The sequence below is a fragment of the Haliotis cracherodii genome, unplaced genomic scaffold (genome assembly GCF_022045235.1).
Source record: "Haliotis cracherodii isolate W230 unplaced genomic scaffold, xgHalCrac1.p SCAF_13, whole genome shotgun sequence".
Taxonomy (NCBI): Eukaryota; Metazoa; Mollusca; class Gastropoda; order Lepetellida; family Haliotidae; genus Haliotis; species Haliotis cracherodii.
In genome coordinates this window covers 11,906,831-11,923,920 of record NW_027266268.1, presented here as the reverse complement: position 1 = coordinate 11,923,920, position 17,090 = coordinate 11,906,831, and the positions used below count along the sequence as shown (strand labels likewise).

Genomic DNA, 17,090 nt, shown 5'->3' with positions numbered 1-17,090 from the left:
CAAATGTTATATTTGGGATAACACTTGTCGTAAAAGGCGACTAACGGGATCGGGTGGTCAGGCTCGCTGACTTGGTTGATGCATGTCATCGATCCCAATTGCGTGGATCGATGCTCATGATATCAGTCACTGGATTGTCTGGTCCAGACTCGATTATTTACAGACCGCCGTTATATAGCTGGAATATTGTTGAGTGCGGCGTTAAACAACAAGCCAACCAACCAACCAACCAAACAGGCTTCCACATCAGGGTTACCTCATGTTAAGATCTTTGGATGATGTAGGACATTGGGCATCAAAAGTCAGGCACATACTCTTTCAGTATGTTTTTGGTCATGTTTTGATAATTTAAAACAGTCGTGGTATTCATCAGTTAATGAATCTTGAAAGTGTGTATTTTATGAAGAATACAAGGCTGTGAAATATACCTTTGTAGTGATATTCAAAATATTTAAGAATTGTTTTCTCTAGGTCCAGATGTAGTAATTAAAATATTGCAGTTAAAACTGGTAGATATACTGAAATTGAATATAATGAAAGATTACGTCCATATTGAAAATCAAGGGGTCATTCCTATATTGTAAATGAAATTCATTTGTTATTTGTTTGCGGTATTTATAACGAAATTAGAAAAAAATACATTGGTAAATATATTCATGAACCGTATACTATGCACACGAAAGTGAGTCTTTTACAAAAATGAAAACAAGGAAGCCATACATAAGTCATTGGTTTATTTCTGTATTATGTCTATAAGATTATCAATGCTAGAAATTAAAAAAAAGTGAAAATATGATGCATGTTTGTAAATGCGTATGCACAAATATTTAATGTGTCTGCATTTTGGGTCAAAGGCCTTATACCGGATAAATTTGACTTGGCTTGTCTCTTGCCTGAATTACAAACAGGAAAGTAGTCGGTCATAAGCTGACTTCGGTCAAAATCTAAGTCAATCACAGACCTGGAGTTGATATCATGTGTGAGCAACCTAAATCTGGTTTGGTTCATTCTGGATTAGATGTAAAAGTTGTTTATCGAGTGACTTGTTTCATATTCCTTCTGATTGTTTAGTTATGTTCAGTCTTGGGATTGTTCACATTTTACTAACAATGTGGTCATTTTAAACAGCACGTCATAGGGGGAGAGGGTACGTTACAACTTGCCTGATAATTTTAGATATTATACAGTATTCAATAAAGTCTGGCCATAGTTTAGGATGATAGTCATTCAGTCATTTAGGAGAACCGCTTCTGCGACGCCTGTTTCGCTGTCGGGAACAGGTGGGTGTTATGTGTGAATGAAGATAATACAAAATATAACATCGAGCATAGATGACAAAATACGGGCGCAGCTTTATTTCTTGGCAATACCACCCGTGAAGATCCGGCACAGAATGAGTCTTCAGTAAACAATGCTTGCAGTAAGAATCGACTAACTGGATGGGTTGGTCAGGCTCGCTCACTTGGTTGATGTCATGCTCACTGAATGTTCTGGTCTAGACTTGATTATTTTCAGACCGTCATATAGCTGGAATATTGCTGAGTGAGGCGTTAAACAACAAACAAACAAACAAACAAACAAAGGTAGCTACAAATGAGGAAATAACAGATTTCCCTTCTGTGTTCACGAAAGGTGGACAAGACGTTGGAGGACATGGAAGACGAGACAACAGCGGATGTGAACCAGGGCACGGGTGATGTTTTTGTTTTATGGCGTTAATTTGGTAAAAAGACATGACAAAACAAAATAATGGGCTCACCATGCATTATTCCATGTTTGGGGTTGTTTTAGACAGGATGTGTGTTCAGTCACTGCAATTATTTTCTGTGAAAGGAACCAAGCAATTTAATTATTATTCACAACCTACGTTGTTGAGGACGTCGAGCATGTTCAAAGCAACCACATAATAAGCCTCCCACCCTACCAATCCACACGAAGACACACACGCACGCACGCACGCACGCACGCACGCACGCACGCACGCACGCACGCGCGCGCGACGTTAAACCCAATTTCACCTCACCTGTCAACTCTCTCAATCTTCCACACACGTGCGCGTTGATATTAAATGGTCGATTCTGCATACAATCTATTTACAATTGAATTTAAATATGTATACCACATGTAATTTAAGTCCTTTATACTTTCACTTATATCAATGGTCAAGAAAGGTTATCTATACTCGAAGTAACATGCAGTCTTGTGAAGCCACACTGTTTCTATATTCCCTCTTTATTAAAAGACAGTTTGTTTTTTTAATTTGAGTCATTCATGCAAATGAAAAAAACATTTCTTGTTTGAATATATAAAATCAGATCTGTATGCAATGTCTTATCTAATTTTACTTGTCTTTCTTAGGTAGTGTAACCAATACTGGAATAGCAGGCGACGGCACAGCAATCGGTACCAATGTAATCGGGAAGATAGCGGCCAACACAGTTAACCAGGGTATGTCTTCAACATCTTTACATCTGATATTGTTTTGCCATTTCAGTAGCACATATTGTCATAGCGACCGGTTTGAGACAACCATTTTCTGAATGCCAGAGGGAACATGTCAAATGTATTCTAATGTGAAAACACAAACCTAAGTCAGACTTATCAGACTATATGTAACAAAAACATTCTAATCATGTAAAATACCTAATCGGTAAACTCACACAAACCAGCTTTAGTCATTCCCTCTACGAAACGCCACGTTGCTATCAGCCATATTGTATGTATAAATAATGCATCCACTGTTTCATATCAGTGTAAGATATGAACAGTAAAGCTGTAAGATACAGATGTCCGATATGTTGGTTGGTTGGTTGGTTGGTTTGCTGTTTAACGCCGCACTCAGCAATATTCAAGCTATATGATGGCGGTCTAAATAATCGAGTCTGGACCAGACAATCCAGTGATTGACATTATGAGCATCGATCAACGCAATTGGGACCGATGATATGCATCAACCAAGTCAGCGCGCCTGACCCCCCGATCCCGTTAGTCGCCTTTTACGACAAGTATAGTCGCCTTTTACGGCAAGCATGGGTTGCTGAAGACCTATTCTACCACGGAATCTTCACTGGTGCCGATATGTGAACAGAGGTTTCTTTGTTTTGCAGCACGGACAGACGCCTGGGTAGACTCCGAAATCCATACATGCTCCAAGTCGGGGAACCTAGCGGGTGTGAAGCGGATCCTGACAAAAAGTCGGGTTGACGTCAACAGTAGAGGAGAGATGATGGGGACACCGTTGATGATGGCGGCATGGTATGGACATAGAGATGTGGTAGAGTTCCTTCTGAGTCAAAACGCTGATATGTCACTGATGGACCAGTACGGTAACAATATCCTTCACTACGCCTGTTGGGGAGGATATGTGGAGATGGCGAAATTTGTCCTCTCACACAACATGGCGGACATCAACAGTAGGGGAGGTTGGGGCAGGACACCAGTGATGTGGGCAGCAAATAAGGGACACAGAGATGTCGTAGAGATTCTTGTGGATGAAGGAACAGATGTGTCACTGATGGATGATTTAGGTAACACCATCCTCCACTGCGCAAGCGAGGGAAGCGATGTGGAGACGGTGACGTTTGTCCTCTCAAAGATGAAGGTGGAGGATATCACAGCCAGGGGTTGGGAAGACAGCCGCCGAAGTGGCGGAATACGAGGGCCACAGGAAACTGGTGGATCTCCTGGTGGATTATCAGTGAAGTGAGAGTAGCCTACGCAGAAGGACGTAGTTTCAGATTGTGCGTGGTGTGTGCCGTTTACATCGTCGTTTCATATATTTTTTTACTAATGTGAGGTTTGTTATGTTTTCGAAGAAATAAAAGTTGTAAAAAAACTTAGAAGAATTTTTGACTACTTTTGCATTTGGAACCTTGCATAACCAGGCAAATAAATTGTTTACTGAGTGTGACTGTAGATTACGTGTGATCAGTATATAAACACCACGTGTCGTAATATCTTTCTGAACGAATTGTATGTCATACGTTGATGCACCATGACAATGAAGTCACAGTGCTATATGATGACACTATGAACAACATTTATACCATAATTACCTCACTACTTTTAAAATACATTTCTTAAATACTACTTTGGTTAGATTTTATTTGTTGAATAACTATACAGAACATTTACGTGAGTTACCTTATTGACAACAACAGCCCAGGAAGAGTCTTGATAGGAGCGCTATCCCTTTAGCCCGTTTCCACATAAGGAGGGGTGGGGTAGCCTAGTGGTTAAAGTGTTTGCTCGTCACATCGAAGGCCCGGGTTCGATTCCCCACATGGGTACAATGTGAGAAGTCCATTTCTGGTGTCCCTCGCTGGTGTTTGAATAACAGCAGCGTAAAACCCAACTCGTACAGCACACGCTTCTGATCATTTTCAGAACCATCAGGTGTCAAAATGCGCAACACATTTATGATCATAAGCGCTATTCACTCAATGAACGCTTCCATCCGTCATCGTGAAGTTAACAGTACGTTATCCATTGTTTTCTTCTCCGTGGTGATTTTGGTTTTGGTTTGGTTTGATTTGTTGCTTTACGCCGCACAGCAATATTCCAGCTATATGACGGCGGTCTGTAAATAATCGAGTCTGGACCAGACAAACCAGTGACTTACATCATGAGCATCGATCCACGCAATTGGAACCGATGACATGCATCAACCAAGTCAGCGAGCCTGACCACCCGATCCCGCGTCTTTTACGACAAGCATAGTCACCTTTTTACGGCAAGCATGGGTTGCTGAAGACCTATTAACGAAAATAACAAATGTTAGAGTGATTCTACCAAGCGTAGTATTTCAAGAGCGAGGCAATGAGCAATTGGCACCAGTGACGTCATATTGCAAAGGGGCAATAGCCATGTTGGGTTTATTATGAAAATAGAACTCTCGGTAAATGTGAAAAGGAGGAATCAATTTAATTCGAACAATGAAATTGTTAGTTGGGATATTTGTTTTGGGTTTTCTTTGGCTATCACACTAGTAGGTAAATATTTTTCATGTTGAAGAAGTACAAGAAATGTAGGATAATTCTTGCATGAACTTGCCCTTTATAATATTGGGAATATTCTACTGCTGTGCAAGGTTTCATGATTTTAGGAGAAAGTCCACAATGATTCGCGAAAAGGTCGGAGTATGGTTTTACCCGCCTTTCCAATATGGCAGCAATAACACGGCGGGGAAATGCCACAGTAGGAAATCCAATTCGGGATTTCGCTGTGATGAGTAAACGCTTTAACCATAAGGATACGCAACTCAACTTTTGTTTAACGCCGCACTAAACAATGTTCCAGCTACATGACGGCGGTCTGTAAATAATCGAGTATATACTAATAATGGACCAAACAATCCAGTGATTGGCATCATAAGCATCGATCCACGCAATTTGGAATACGATGACAAGCATCAACCAAGTCTGCGAACCTGGCCACCCGATCCCATTAGTCGCCTCTTACGACAAACATGGTCGCCTTGTACGGCAAGCATGGGTTGTTTAAGACCTTTTCTTCCCCGGATTGTCACAGGTCAGTAATCGAGTATGGTTTTACGCCGCTGTTAGCAATATTGCAGAAACATCTCGGCGGGGAGACCAGGATTGGGCTTCATTCATTGTACCGACTTGGTAAAATCGAACCTGTGTTTTCGACGTGAAAAGCGAACGCTTAACACTAGAATACCTGAACACCCCTTGAAGGTAAGCCAATAAAGCCAATGAAATAGTACTGTCAAGCCAAATAGATTTTGTGTCTGTTATATTGGAGGGGAGTTGTGACATTGTACCACAATTGACATCATTCAGATTTTGTACAGCGATGACCACGCCGCGATGTAAACACTACCTCCGTTTTGTTATCAAAATTTGAGTGATCTGGTTCAACCGAGGTTACCACATTTGAGACAACCAGGGTTGACTAGATTCATCCAGTGTTAATCAATGGTAACATTTGTTTGTTTGTTGTTTAACGCCGTACTAAACAATATTCCAGCTATATGACGGCGGTCTGTAAAATAATCGAGTCTGGACCAGACAATCCAGTGATTGACATCATGAACATCGATCCACGCAATTGGGATCGATGACATGTATCAACCAAGTCAGCGAGTCTAACCACCCGATCCCGTTAGTCGCCTTTTACGACAAGCAAGGTCGCCTTTTACGGCAAGTATGGGTTGCTGAAGACCTATTCTACCCCGGAATCTTCACGGGTCCAATGGTAAGAGTACCCGATATATATAAAATAGCAATACCTATATTATTATAGTAATTAAAATTATTTAATTCAAGAAAGAATCAATAAATGCAAGTAATTATATTTTACACAACACAACAATTACATGTTTTACTAAATTTAGATGAATGTGATGGTTGTTATATCTGAACTGATATGATATATATAATGGCCTTACTGTCGAAATAAACATCTAAATGATCACACAAACCTTTCCATAGCCATAAGAAATCTCTCAGGTGACAGATGTTGTATGGACAACTATCAATGTCAGTGTCAAAGCAGGCAGTTCAAATGTACATAACAGTTATCTATATTCACAAGCGACATAAGTATGCTTATGTATGTATTTCATTGTGCAAATAACACTGAAATAAAAACACATTAGCTTCCTTAATGCAAATGGTTATGACAAGAAAACTGTCATTTTGGGTAATGCAATAGTCACCGATGATCTACATGAACAACATTGAGTCCACACATCAGTCTCTAAATGAGATACTGTGCATGTATAATGTTATGTGCCTGTTGGAAACAAATTTTCCATTCTCGATGGCGAAAGATACAGGTAGACTCAATGGTAGGTTTATCAATAGATAAACTCGAAAAAAAACGTTCAGTGATAACACGACTTTCTGTGTCCTTGAAACAAATCAAACGACTTCAGCAGCGTGTTGCTGGTGGATAATGGGTCTACAACCAATAAGAGCCCAAGAGTATTGACTACAGAGTACAGTACATGTCATCGTATCCCAAATGCGTAGATCGATGCTTATGATATCAATCCCTGGATTTCTAGTCCAGACCCGATTGCTTACAGGCCGCCATCATATATCTTGAATATTGCTGAGTTCGGCGTTAAACTACAAACAAACAGTACTTGATATTGCTTTGAAAACAATATGGCCAAAACAGAAACAGACAAGAAGTAAACCAGAAAAAGACCGCATGTTCCGAATTTGAAATTTGCAAACTAGGAAACCGATGCTTTTAATATAAGCGACAAAATCCTTTCCATATTCATAATACTTCTCTGCCACACTCGACTGTACGATTTCCACTACATAATGATGCAACTCGTTCGTTGTTTAACGCCACACTTAATATTTTATATTCCACATATATAGCAATATTCCAGCGGTATGTAAATAATCGTGTCTGGACCAGATAATCCAGTCATTGACATCACGTGCATCGGTATACGCAATTTGGATACGACGACATCCATCTAAAAAGTAGAGAATAACTCTTCAGCAACCAATGCTTGCCCTAAGCGGCAACTATGCTTGTCTTAAGAGGTGACTATAACGGGGACAGGTAGCCAGGCTCGCTGACTTGGTTTATGCATGTGATCGTATCGCAATTGCGTTGATCGATGCTCAGGGTGTCATGATATCAATCACTGGTCCAGAGTCGATTATTTACAGACCGCCGTCATATGCCTGGAATACTGCAGAGTGCGCCTTTGAAATGAATTGTAGGTAATTTATAAAAGGGGTCTTTTCTATGATTTATTAGCGTTTAATGGGGATACAGAAGTGGGTGGTGGGGGATCAGGAAGAGGACGATGACTGGTCGGTAAAATATAAATACACTGCCTATTGGCCCATGGTCAGCTAGTTTCTACACTACTGGAAATATTTCTTCACTGAACTAACCCACCAAAGTAAGGCAAATAGAACTGATGGCAGCTGACTGTGACAGAACAGGTTTATTCAATTTTGAACCAAAAACAACGCCTGGAGTTGTGTGGGGATTTAGTGGTGTGTTCTTAAGTCTGCCTTTAGCAATATTCCAAATACAGTAAACAACGTTTATAACGAACACGTTTACAACGAACTGACGGATATAACGAACCTACTTTTTTTCCTGTCGGTATGCTGTATATATGCTATAGTTCGTTATAACCGTAGTTTACCATACATGTAAATCACGATGGGGGGACACTATAATTGAGCTTCACACATGGTACTGACTTAGTTGAGAGCCACATTCAGCATCATGCCATCTCTTTGATGTCGGTCCAGACACACCAGTGATTGATTATATGGGAAACGTTCCCCGCGTCAGGGTATGATGATGCACAATAAAATATTATACTAGTAGTTAATTTTAAATGTTTTGTTGTTTGTTTTGTTTGTTTTTTTAACGTCGCCCTCGGAAATATTCCAGCTGTGTAACGGCAGTCTGCAAATAATCAAGTCTGGACAATACAGTGACTGACATCATGAGCATCGATCCACGCAATTGGGATACCATGACATGCATCAACCAAGTCAGCGAGCCTGACCACCCGATCCCGTTAGTCGACTCTTACGTCAAGCATTGTCGCTATTTTACGGCAAGCATGGGTTGCTGAAGACCTATTCTACTCCGGATCTTCACGGGTCTTATGAAATGCGATAAAGGTTTATCATTTATGAAATTGATATAGTTTACCGATGTGTATATTATCGTGTTCTTTGATAACGTCACCAGTCTGTATTGTTTTACCTTTTGGTGAGTTTTCATGTCATAACCATTGGCATCAAAGAACCAGTCGTGTCTAATTTCAGTATAAATTAGACGAAGAATGGAAAATGTAATATGCCTTCATGTTGGAAACGACAAAAGCATGTTGATGTATTACTGACACTTCGAGATGATTAATATATGTACTCCACCTGCCTGAGTTTCCTTGATAATTGACACTGAGAGTCAATAAAAACTACTGTCTCACATGTAATATAAATCACCAGAAAACTCAATACGTCGATTGTGTTCTATGTTACCTGACAAACAAAGTCATCTTTTAGGACTTGTGCTCAAATGAACGTATACATTTACACATGGTCCCGTCCGGGAAATTGACGGAGTGTAAGTTATTTTATGCAGAATGAAATAGAGCCACAATGCCCTGTAGCTCACCTGAATTATGAAAAAATAAAGTGTATGATGCTTCTACCTTATTAAGGTGAAAAACATGTGAGTTGAAGAAAAATGATGCAATTGATTCAAAGTAAAATGTTTTTTGCAACATTGTTTACAACGATGAAGTTTTGAACAAACTTGAATTTACTAGCCATTTTCATTCACACAAAGTTCAATTTTCGGCGGTGGTTCTTAAGAATACGATTTTAAAACATGTCGTGAAAGTTGATTTTTAAAATATTTTTAACAAAAACACTTTTTATTGGTCCGTCAAAAGACACTTGTCAAATTATTAAAAATGTTGCCCGCCGTTCGTGCACATCTCTGACCAATTTGAACGTATTTCGCTGTTATCTCCTGCATCACAATGGACCACCCTTCGTTCCTCTCACAGTGCCCCCCTCCACGTCCGAAACACGTCTGCCACCTGTTAAGTGTAAACAAAATCTCAATTCATCAGAAACCATGATGTATCTCCAGTGCGCCTGTTGATGACGCCCAAACGGTTTAATTTTGCCCACTGTTGTCAGATGCGCATGTGTGCCACAGTCAGACAACATTCCTCTGAAAGGACGTGTTGATTTCAGACCCAAATATTTTTCCTGTTTCCTATCGTTGACGTCGAAAGTCGCATTTCTGTGGCAGCCCTGACAAACCCTACCTGGGAGTAGTCTTTCTAAGCCCCCCTCTTCCCATCCCAATCTTAACCCCAACCGTTTGCCAATAGATTTCCGACCCGTAAAGATTCCGGGGTAGAAAAGGTCTTTTAGCAACCCATGCTTGCCGTTAAAGGTGACTAAGCTTGTCGTAAAAGGCGACTAACGGGATCGGGTGGTCAGGCTCGCTGACTTGGTTGATGCATGTCATCGATCCCAATTGCATGGATCGATGCTCATGATATCAATCACTGGATTGTCTGGTCCAGACTCGATTATTTACAGACCGCCGTCACAAACCAACAACAAACCAAAAACCAATAGATTTCCATCAGTCGGAAAATCACATCTTAGATTTACCAGTGTCTGGCAACTGCATTCTGTTATTGTCCAGCTCTGTCATGCCTTTTGCGCGCATTCTTTCATTTTCTCGTGTACACTTCTGGGGGCCTTTTCCTCCGTTGTAACCGATCAATAAACCATATGGTTGTGACGATTATTGGCACATGCGACCGCCTCCGTGGTCTAATGGTAGAGCGTCCGCCCGGAGAGCGGTAGGTCCGGGATTCGATCCCTGACCGCGTCATACCAAAAGACATTAAAAGATGGTACTTGTTGTTACCCTGTCTGGCGCTCGGCCTTAAGGGGCTAAAACAAGGACTGGTCGGCTTTGAGTCAGTATACTATGTCTGAGTGGGGTATTCATGTTAAACTGCGGCATGGTATCTCAGTGAGCTAGCACTATAAATCGGCATCAGTCCGGACTAGTACAAGCAGCCACACAAACACACACACGTGCATGCATATATAAGTGCAATAATCTTGGACGCGACGTTAAACCCCATTTCACCTCACCTCACCTTATTGGCACATGCAAGAAACCAGGATGCGTCACCGTGCACGGCATGTTTTACGTGTGCAATGTGCAACTATTATGCTGAAAAGATTCTTAATTAAAATGGCTGCCGAATCGACCATGTTTAACAACGTATTGTATTTCTGTGAGAATTTTAGAGACACCAAAGCTGAGATTATTAATCATTCAATTTGCACCTGTATAGATCTTGTGATATTGGAGCAGATGTCAAAAATCCAAAAGGTAACGACGGACGGACGGAATGACAACGCGCCACGACATAAGTCCACTATACTTCACTTGTCAGGTAGAGGCGGTCCGGTAGCCTAGTGGTAAAGCGTTCGCTCGTCACGCCGAAGACCTGGGTTCGATTCCCGACATGGGTACAATGTCTAAAGCCCATTTCTTGTGTCCCCAGCCGTGATATTGCTGGAATATTGCTATAAACGGCGTGAGACTCTTCTCGCTGACTCACTTGTCAGGTAGCTATATCCAAAATTGGTCTGGAAGAATGTGGTTCGATTTACCATCACTTCGGCAATGTTTCAACTCCAAAGAATAATACTTATACAGCCATATAAAGAATGCACAATCAAACCGTAAGGACAATAAATATCACATATTTAAGATAAAACATGTACAAATAAGATCTATAACATAACCCTTAGCTGTAAGAATCCAAACGCAATGGATATTAGTTAGCGATTGCTTCATTAAAAGAGTGTCTTCACTCAAAGATAGCTATCGAGACCATCTGATCTCGTTAGCTGCTTCTTACAACGAGCAGGGTTGCTGGGATTCAGTGAAAGTTCGTAGCATTATGTTTTGACAATGGTTAACTGTCAGGAAATACTATCTAATTTACGCAGTGTTGTGGAAGATACCATATTCAGATGCTTCCATTGTTCTTTTTATCATAAAATGAAGAACAAAAATTAACGCGAAAGAAACATTTTGAATATGAAATTCTAAGCCAGATTATCCTTTCTGCAGACAACATGATACCCAGTAAGTCAGTAACTACACATTTCAGCAAGGCTTTCAACGTTTTACCACACATGTTGACATAACATATGAAAAACACTCAATGTAAAAGTAAATGTGTTGAAAGTGTATGTTCGAATGATATAGAGAACCTCAGCAGAGTGTCTTTTGATATCAAATATATCAACACGAGTTGATAAAAGTGGGAAAACTCCGAGGCTTGCCGAGGTTTTTTTCCACTTTTATCAACGAGTGTTGATATATTTGATATCAAAAGACACGAGGGTGAGATTTTATTTATCATCCAACATCATTCTTCCATCTTTTTCAGTTTGTAGAGAGTAATAAGCAGTGTCTTAAGTGTAAAAAGTACTGCTAACAGCTTAAGTAGCAGAGCCATTAGTGATGTCATTTGATTGTGACGTCAAGGTAACCAATGACGTCAGAATGGTCTGCAAAGCATTGTGATGCAATTTCATTGCAGCCATATCTACAGTGTAGATATCGCTTGATCTCACCCAAGCGATATCTCACGTTGGAGCCAGTTTTGGATAATAAACTAACATACATAGCATATACAATGTACTTTCTATAGAGTTACATATATTGCTTGTCCTGATCTGCATTGATCAACGCAACATGGGTACGAATACAAATTAAAATAACCAAGTAAGCGACACCAGATGATACTCTGTCCTATCGAACCAGGTGGTCTACAACACTGCCAATGATCTACGAGTGTAGCAGCTGTGAAGTGAATATTCAAACGTTTTATCTTGTCATGTGTAGGATGGCGATTGGCTGAATGAAATGATGGACAGGAGTGGACCAAAGGCAGTACACTATAAATAGTGAAGAAATCCTCTTCTTAGCATCGAGACGCAGGAGCCTGTCACAGATACTGAAAAGGTAAGTCGCAATTCTTCATGAGATGTGACATTTGAACTCACTTACTCAACTCACGGCACGCCATTTATTCATGCTTTGATGTTTGTTAGATTTTTGTTTAACGCCGCACTCAGCAATTTTCCAGCTATATAATCGAGTGTGGACCAGACAATCCAGTGATTGACATGAGCATCGATCCACGTTATTGGGATACGATGACTACATCAACCATGTCAGCGAGTCTGACCACCCGATCCCGTTAGTCGCCTTTTACGACAAGCATAGTCACCTTTTACGGAAAGCTTGGGTGCCTGAAGACGTATTCCACCCCGGATCTTCACGGGCCCCATTTATTCATGCTTGCATCATGAACAGGGTAGTGGTTACCTTGTGCTTTGCTTTGGAATATTGTTTCTTCTTGGGCAAGCACATATCACTTTCGTCTGTTGCAGGATAACAGTGATCGGCGGGGTTGCCTTTTGGTTAAAAGCGTTCGCTTGTCACGCCGCAGAACCCGGGTTCGATTCCCCACATGGGTACAATATTGTGAAACCCATTTCTGGTGTCCCCCGCTGTGATATTGCTGAAATATCTCAAAAGCGGCGTAAAATACTCACTCACTACAGGAGAACAGTTATATTAATTCGCTGACCAGTTTTGTGCAATGCTTTGCCCTGTTATAGTAATATCTTCGACTGAAAGCCCGATTGCCACAATAACATTATTTCTTATTTTAGTTACCGGTTTCTTTACACTTGTCTGGAGAAGATCTAATTCAGCGTCATGTATATGCAAGCACTCCTACTTCTTGGCATGGGCGTATCAACCCAAGGGTTTGGCTATCTTGATGCACCTACAGTAGTGACTAACAGTAAGTATAACATATGGACCGTTTGAATAAACCAACGCTCTCTGAGGTCCCCCGACATTGTATTTATTTTTTCATGGGAGGATGCGGGTAGCACAGTAGTCCATGGCACCGCAATTTGCAGTTCAGACTTCAGGTGGTGTAGGGGCGCCGGGGTAGCCTTAAGGTGAAAGCTTTCGCTCGTCACGCCGAAGTCCCGGGCTCACATGGGTACAGTTTGAGAAGCCCATTTCCGGTGTCCCCCCGCTGGAGTATTGCTAAAAGCGGCGTAAAACCATACTCACTCACGCTGGTAAATTATGATCCTCGGACCAAACCCTGGAACTGACCTGTCACTGTTTGTTAGGAAATTGTGCTCGTGGGTTTCACCATAGTGTTAAATTCTAAGAGGAATTTGTCACTTCGGGCTTTCGTACCACATCAAGCTGACACACACATGTACAGCTGAAATATTGTTCATAGCAGTGTTATGCATCATTCTCCTTCACTCTTCTCAGTTGAGGTTTGTCACATGCATGACGTCCTTTAAAAACGTAGGATGTTGGGTTCAAAGCCCCGTTCGCCCTGGTTTTGTTTCAAGATGTATTAGGGGGCACAGGTGGCCCAGTCGTCGAAGGCACCGCGTTTCGCTGTGCAGTGTTGCGTCCCTTGGGCACGCCAGAAACCTATCATTGTGGGTTCGAATCGCCCCGATTATGTTTCTAGGTTTGTCAGCACCATACCTGTGCTCGTGGGTTTCACCGAAGTGGTAAACGTCTGAGACCTGCATCAGTTCGGGCTTTCCTCCCACATTAAGCTGACACGCCGTGATATAACTGGAATAATGTTAAAAGCGGCGTTAAACCCAACTCACTCACTCACTCACGATGTATTAACACTTATTGCCAGTGAGTGATCATGACAAAAGTGTGCTTGTGAGAATAGCTCATCAGTATCCATCACAACTGCTTCACACTGTAACCGCCGCATCACCATTTTCGTCGGCTCGTAGAACCTTCATGCATTTCATGGATACAGTAATTACCTTCCCTGGAATACAACGCTGTCCTTCACGTGAAAAACGAGAAACAATGACGTACTTATTCAGTTATAGTGTTGATAAATAAACTCTAGCTCTAGTGTTCCGATAGGCCTGTCATGCAGACACACAACACACAATAACAAAAGAGATAATGTTGTGTTTTGTCAAACATAAACATTAAGCAAAATAGTGCACTTCTTCAGAAAGCAAAGTAAGAAACGATTTTGTTTTCTTCCAGAGTATGGAACGGAATTAGTCTACTGTGAATACCAGAACGTGAAAATGCTCCCCGATTCCTTTTGGAGAACGGCAGATTGCGAGGAATGCGAATGCACCAAAAGCGGGATGTTCTGTGAGGGGTAAGAAAGAAACGCATGTTTGTTTTGAGAGCAAGTAAAAGAAGATCATGCTTTATTAGACCCGTGAAGATCCGGGGTAGATAAATGTTCAGCAACCCATGCTTGCCGTAAAGGCGACTATGCTTGTCGTAAGAGGCGACTTTCGGCATCGGGTGGTCAGGCTCGCTGACTTGGCTGATGCATGTCATCGTATCTCAATTGCGCGGATCGATGCTCATGATATCAACCACTGGATTGCCTGGTCCAGACTCTAAATTATTTACAGACCGCCGTCGTATAGCTGGAATATTGCTGAGACCGGCGATAAACAACAAACAAACATCATGCTTTTTTATGGTTAAATATATATATATATAGATATATATATAGATATATATATATATATATATATATATATATATATATATATATATATTGTTTTGAATTGTGTAAAATATATCTAAAATTCGACAAATTTATAATTTGCTTTTCCTTCGCTTTTATCCAGATTTGGGTTCAATGCTGGTGTGTATGGGGCACCGGTAGGATGTGATGTCGTGAATGATGCATGCGACATAAGGTTGGTGGATGCTCAAGATGACACCAAGGACTGCGAACCTTTCAAACAAGGGACTCCGCCCCACCTCTTTGCGCCACCTGAAGGAACATCTTTTAATATGGAAGAAGTACACTTCTGAGGATCTTCTCGCGCCCCTAACGGGACAAGATACAAATAAACTGACATGAAACGTCAGATACGTGTGTTTGGGTTTCTTTTGCTATCGATAACTACAGTGGAAGTGTGTGTCATTAAGTTAGTGAGATTAAATTCAGTCTGTGTATTTTTTACAAAGCCATGCTGCATGTATTTAGGGATTCAGTAAACTCCGGTTATAACGAACACGCTTATAACGAACTGGCGGATATAACGAACTGGTTTTTAGGTCCCTGCCATTTGCTGTGTATACGCTATATATTTGCTTATATCGAATTACGGTCATAACGAACTAGAATGTGTGGTCCCTTTAGTTCGCCATAATCGTAGTTCACTTTACTAGTATTTTTCAAATGATGACACGAGGGCATCGATCCCTGTCCTTATTATGTAAGAACTGTCCCTTTGATCTTGTGAATACAGACGCTGCAGAAACAGCGGAAAATCAGTGGTTCGATCCCCTGGCACGTCATAATGTTAAAGATGGTGCTTGATGTTACCCTTCCTGGCGTTCGAAATTATGGGTATAAAACAAGGACTGTCAGGCTCGGATTCAGTAAACTGTGTCTGAGAAGGATATCCATATCTTTTGCAGTGGGCAAACACTAGAAAACCGGCGTAAGACCTGGGCCCACTTGCACAAAGCGATCTTAGCGCTAAGATGATCGTAACTCCCATACTTTAACATAGGCTTACAATAGTCGTAGCGCTAAGATCGCTTTGTGCAAGTGGGCCCGGATCAGTACAAACTGCCACAAAATACGTCCACACACGTCGCTTTGTGAGTGATAGAATCTTCACTTTTTTATTAAGCAGGCCCATGTAAACTTGGGGGTGGACCGCTCCCGGGGTCTAGTGGTAAAGTGTAGATCCGGGGATCGATTCCCGGCCGCGTAATACCAAAAGACGTTAAAAGATGGTACTAGTTGTTACACTGCCTGGCGCTCAGTATTAACAAGGACTGATCGGCTCGGAGTCAATATACTGTGTATGAGTGGGATATCCATTTAGACTGCGGCGTGGTATCTCACTAGGCTAGCACAATAACATCGGCATTAGTCTGGACTAGTACAACCAGACACACACACGGTAATGCACGTCGCGACCGCCTCCGTGGTCAAGTGGTAAAACGTCCGCCCGGAGAGCGGACGGTCCGGGGTTCGATCCCCGACCGCGTCATACCAAAAGACGTGTAACGATGGTACTTGTTGCTACCCTGTCTGGCGCTCGGCATTAAGGGGCTAAAACAAGGACTGGTCGGCTCGGAGTCAGTATACTGTGTCTGAATGGGGTATTCATGTTAAACTGCGGCATGGTATCTCAGTGAGCTAGCACTATAAATCGGCATCAGTCCGGACTAGTACAAGCAGCCATACAAACACACACACGTACATGTACATGCACGTCGCTATATACGTGCAATAATCTTGGACGCGACGTTAAACCCCATTTCACCTCACCTCACCTAATGCACGTCGCTATATGTGAGTGCAATAATCTTGGACGCGACCTTCAACCCCATTTCACCTTACCTAATTTAGAAGTGGATGGTAGGGATGTGGTTACTGAAGTCAAGTGTCTATCGTAGTACAGTAAACTACGGTTATAACGAACTCAAAG

The 17,090-nt window shown here is 41.5% G+C and overlaps 1 protein-coding gene and 1 pseudogene across 1 annotated transcript; both read left to right on the top strand.

The window, feature by feature from the left end:
• Positions 1 to 670: 670 nt before the first annotated feature.
• Positions 671 to 3,701, top strand: LOC139459469 (serine/threonine-protein phosphatase 6 regulatory ankyrin repeat subunit C-like; annotated as a pseudogene).
• A 9,610-nt stretch (positions 3,702 to 13,311) lies between these two features.
• On the top strand, positions 13,312 to 15,453 carry LOC139458903 (beta-microseminoprotein-like). The gene is made up of 3 exons (XM_071240339.1): positions 13,312 to 13,399; positions 14,656 to 14,776; positions 15,264 to 15,453. The coding sequence occupies exons 1-3, from the start codon at positions 13,312 to 13,314 to the stop codon at positions 15,451 to 15,453; spliced, it is 399 nt and encodes a 132-aa protein (XP_071096440.1).
• Positions 15,454 to 17,090: the final 1,637 nt, after the last annotated feature.

Excerpts from the sequence above, each read along its gene's own strand:
- LOC139458903 (XM_071240339.1), top strand. The coding sequence starts at position 13,312 with ATGTATATGCAAGCACTCCTACTTCTTGGCATGGGCGTATCAACCCAA. Across the intron at positions 13,400-14,655 it reads ACCTACAGTAGTGACTAACA|AGTATGGAACGGAATTAGTC; the intron begins GTAAGTATAACA and ends GTTTTCTTCCAG. Across the intron at positions 14,777-15,263 it reads AGCGGGATGTTCTGTGAGGG|ATTTGGGTTCAATGCTGGTG; the intron begins GTAAGAAAGAAA and ends GCTTTTATCCAG.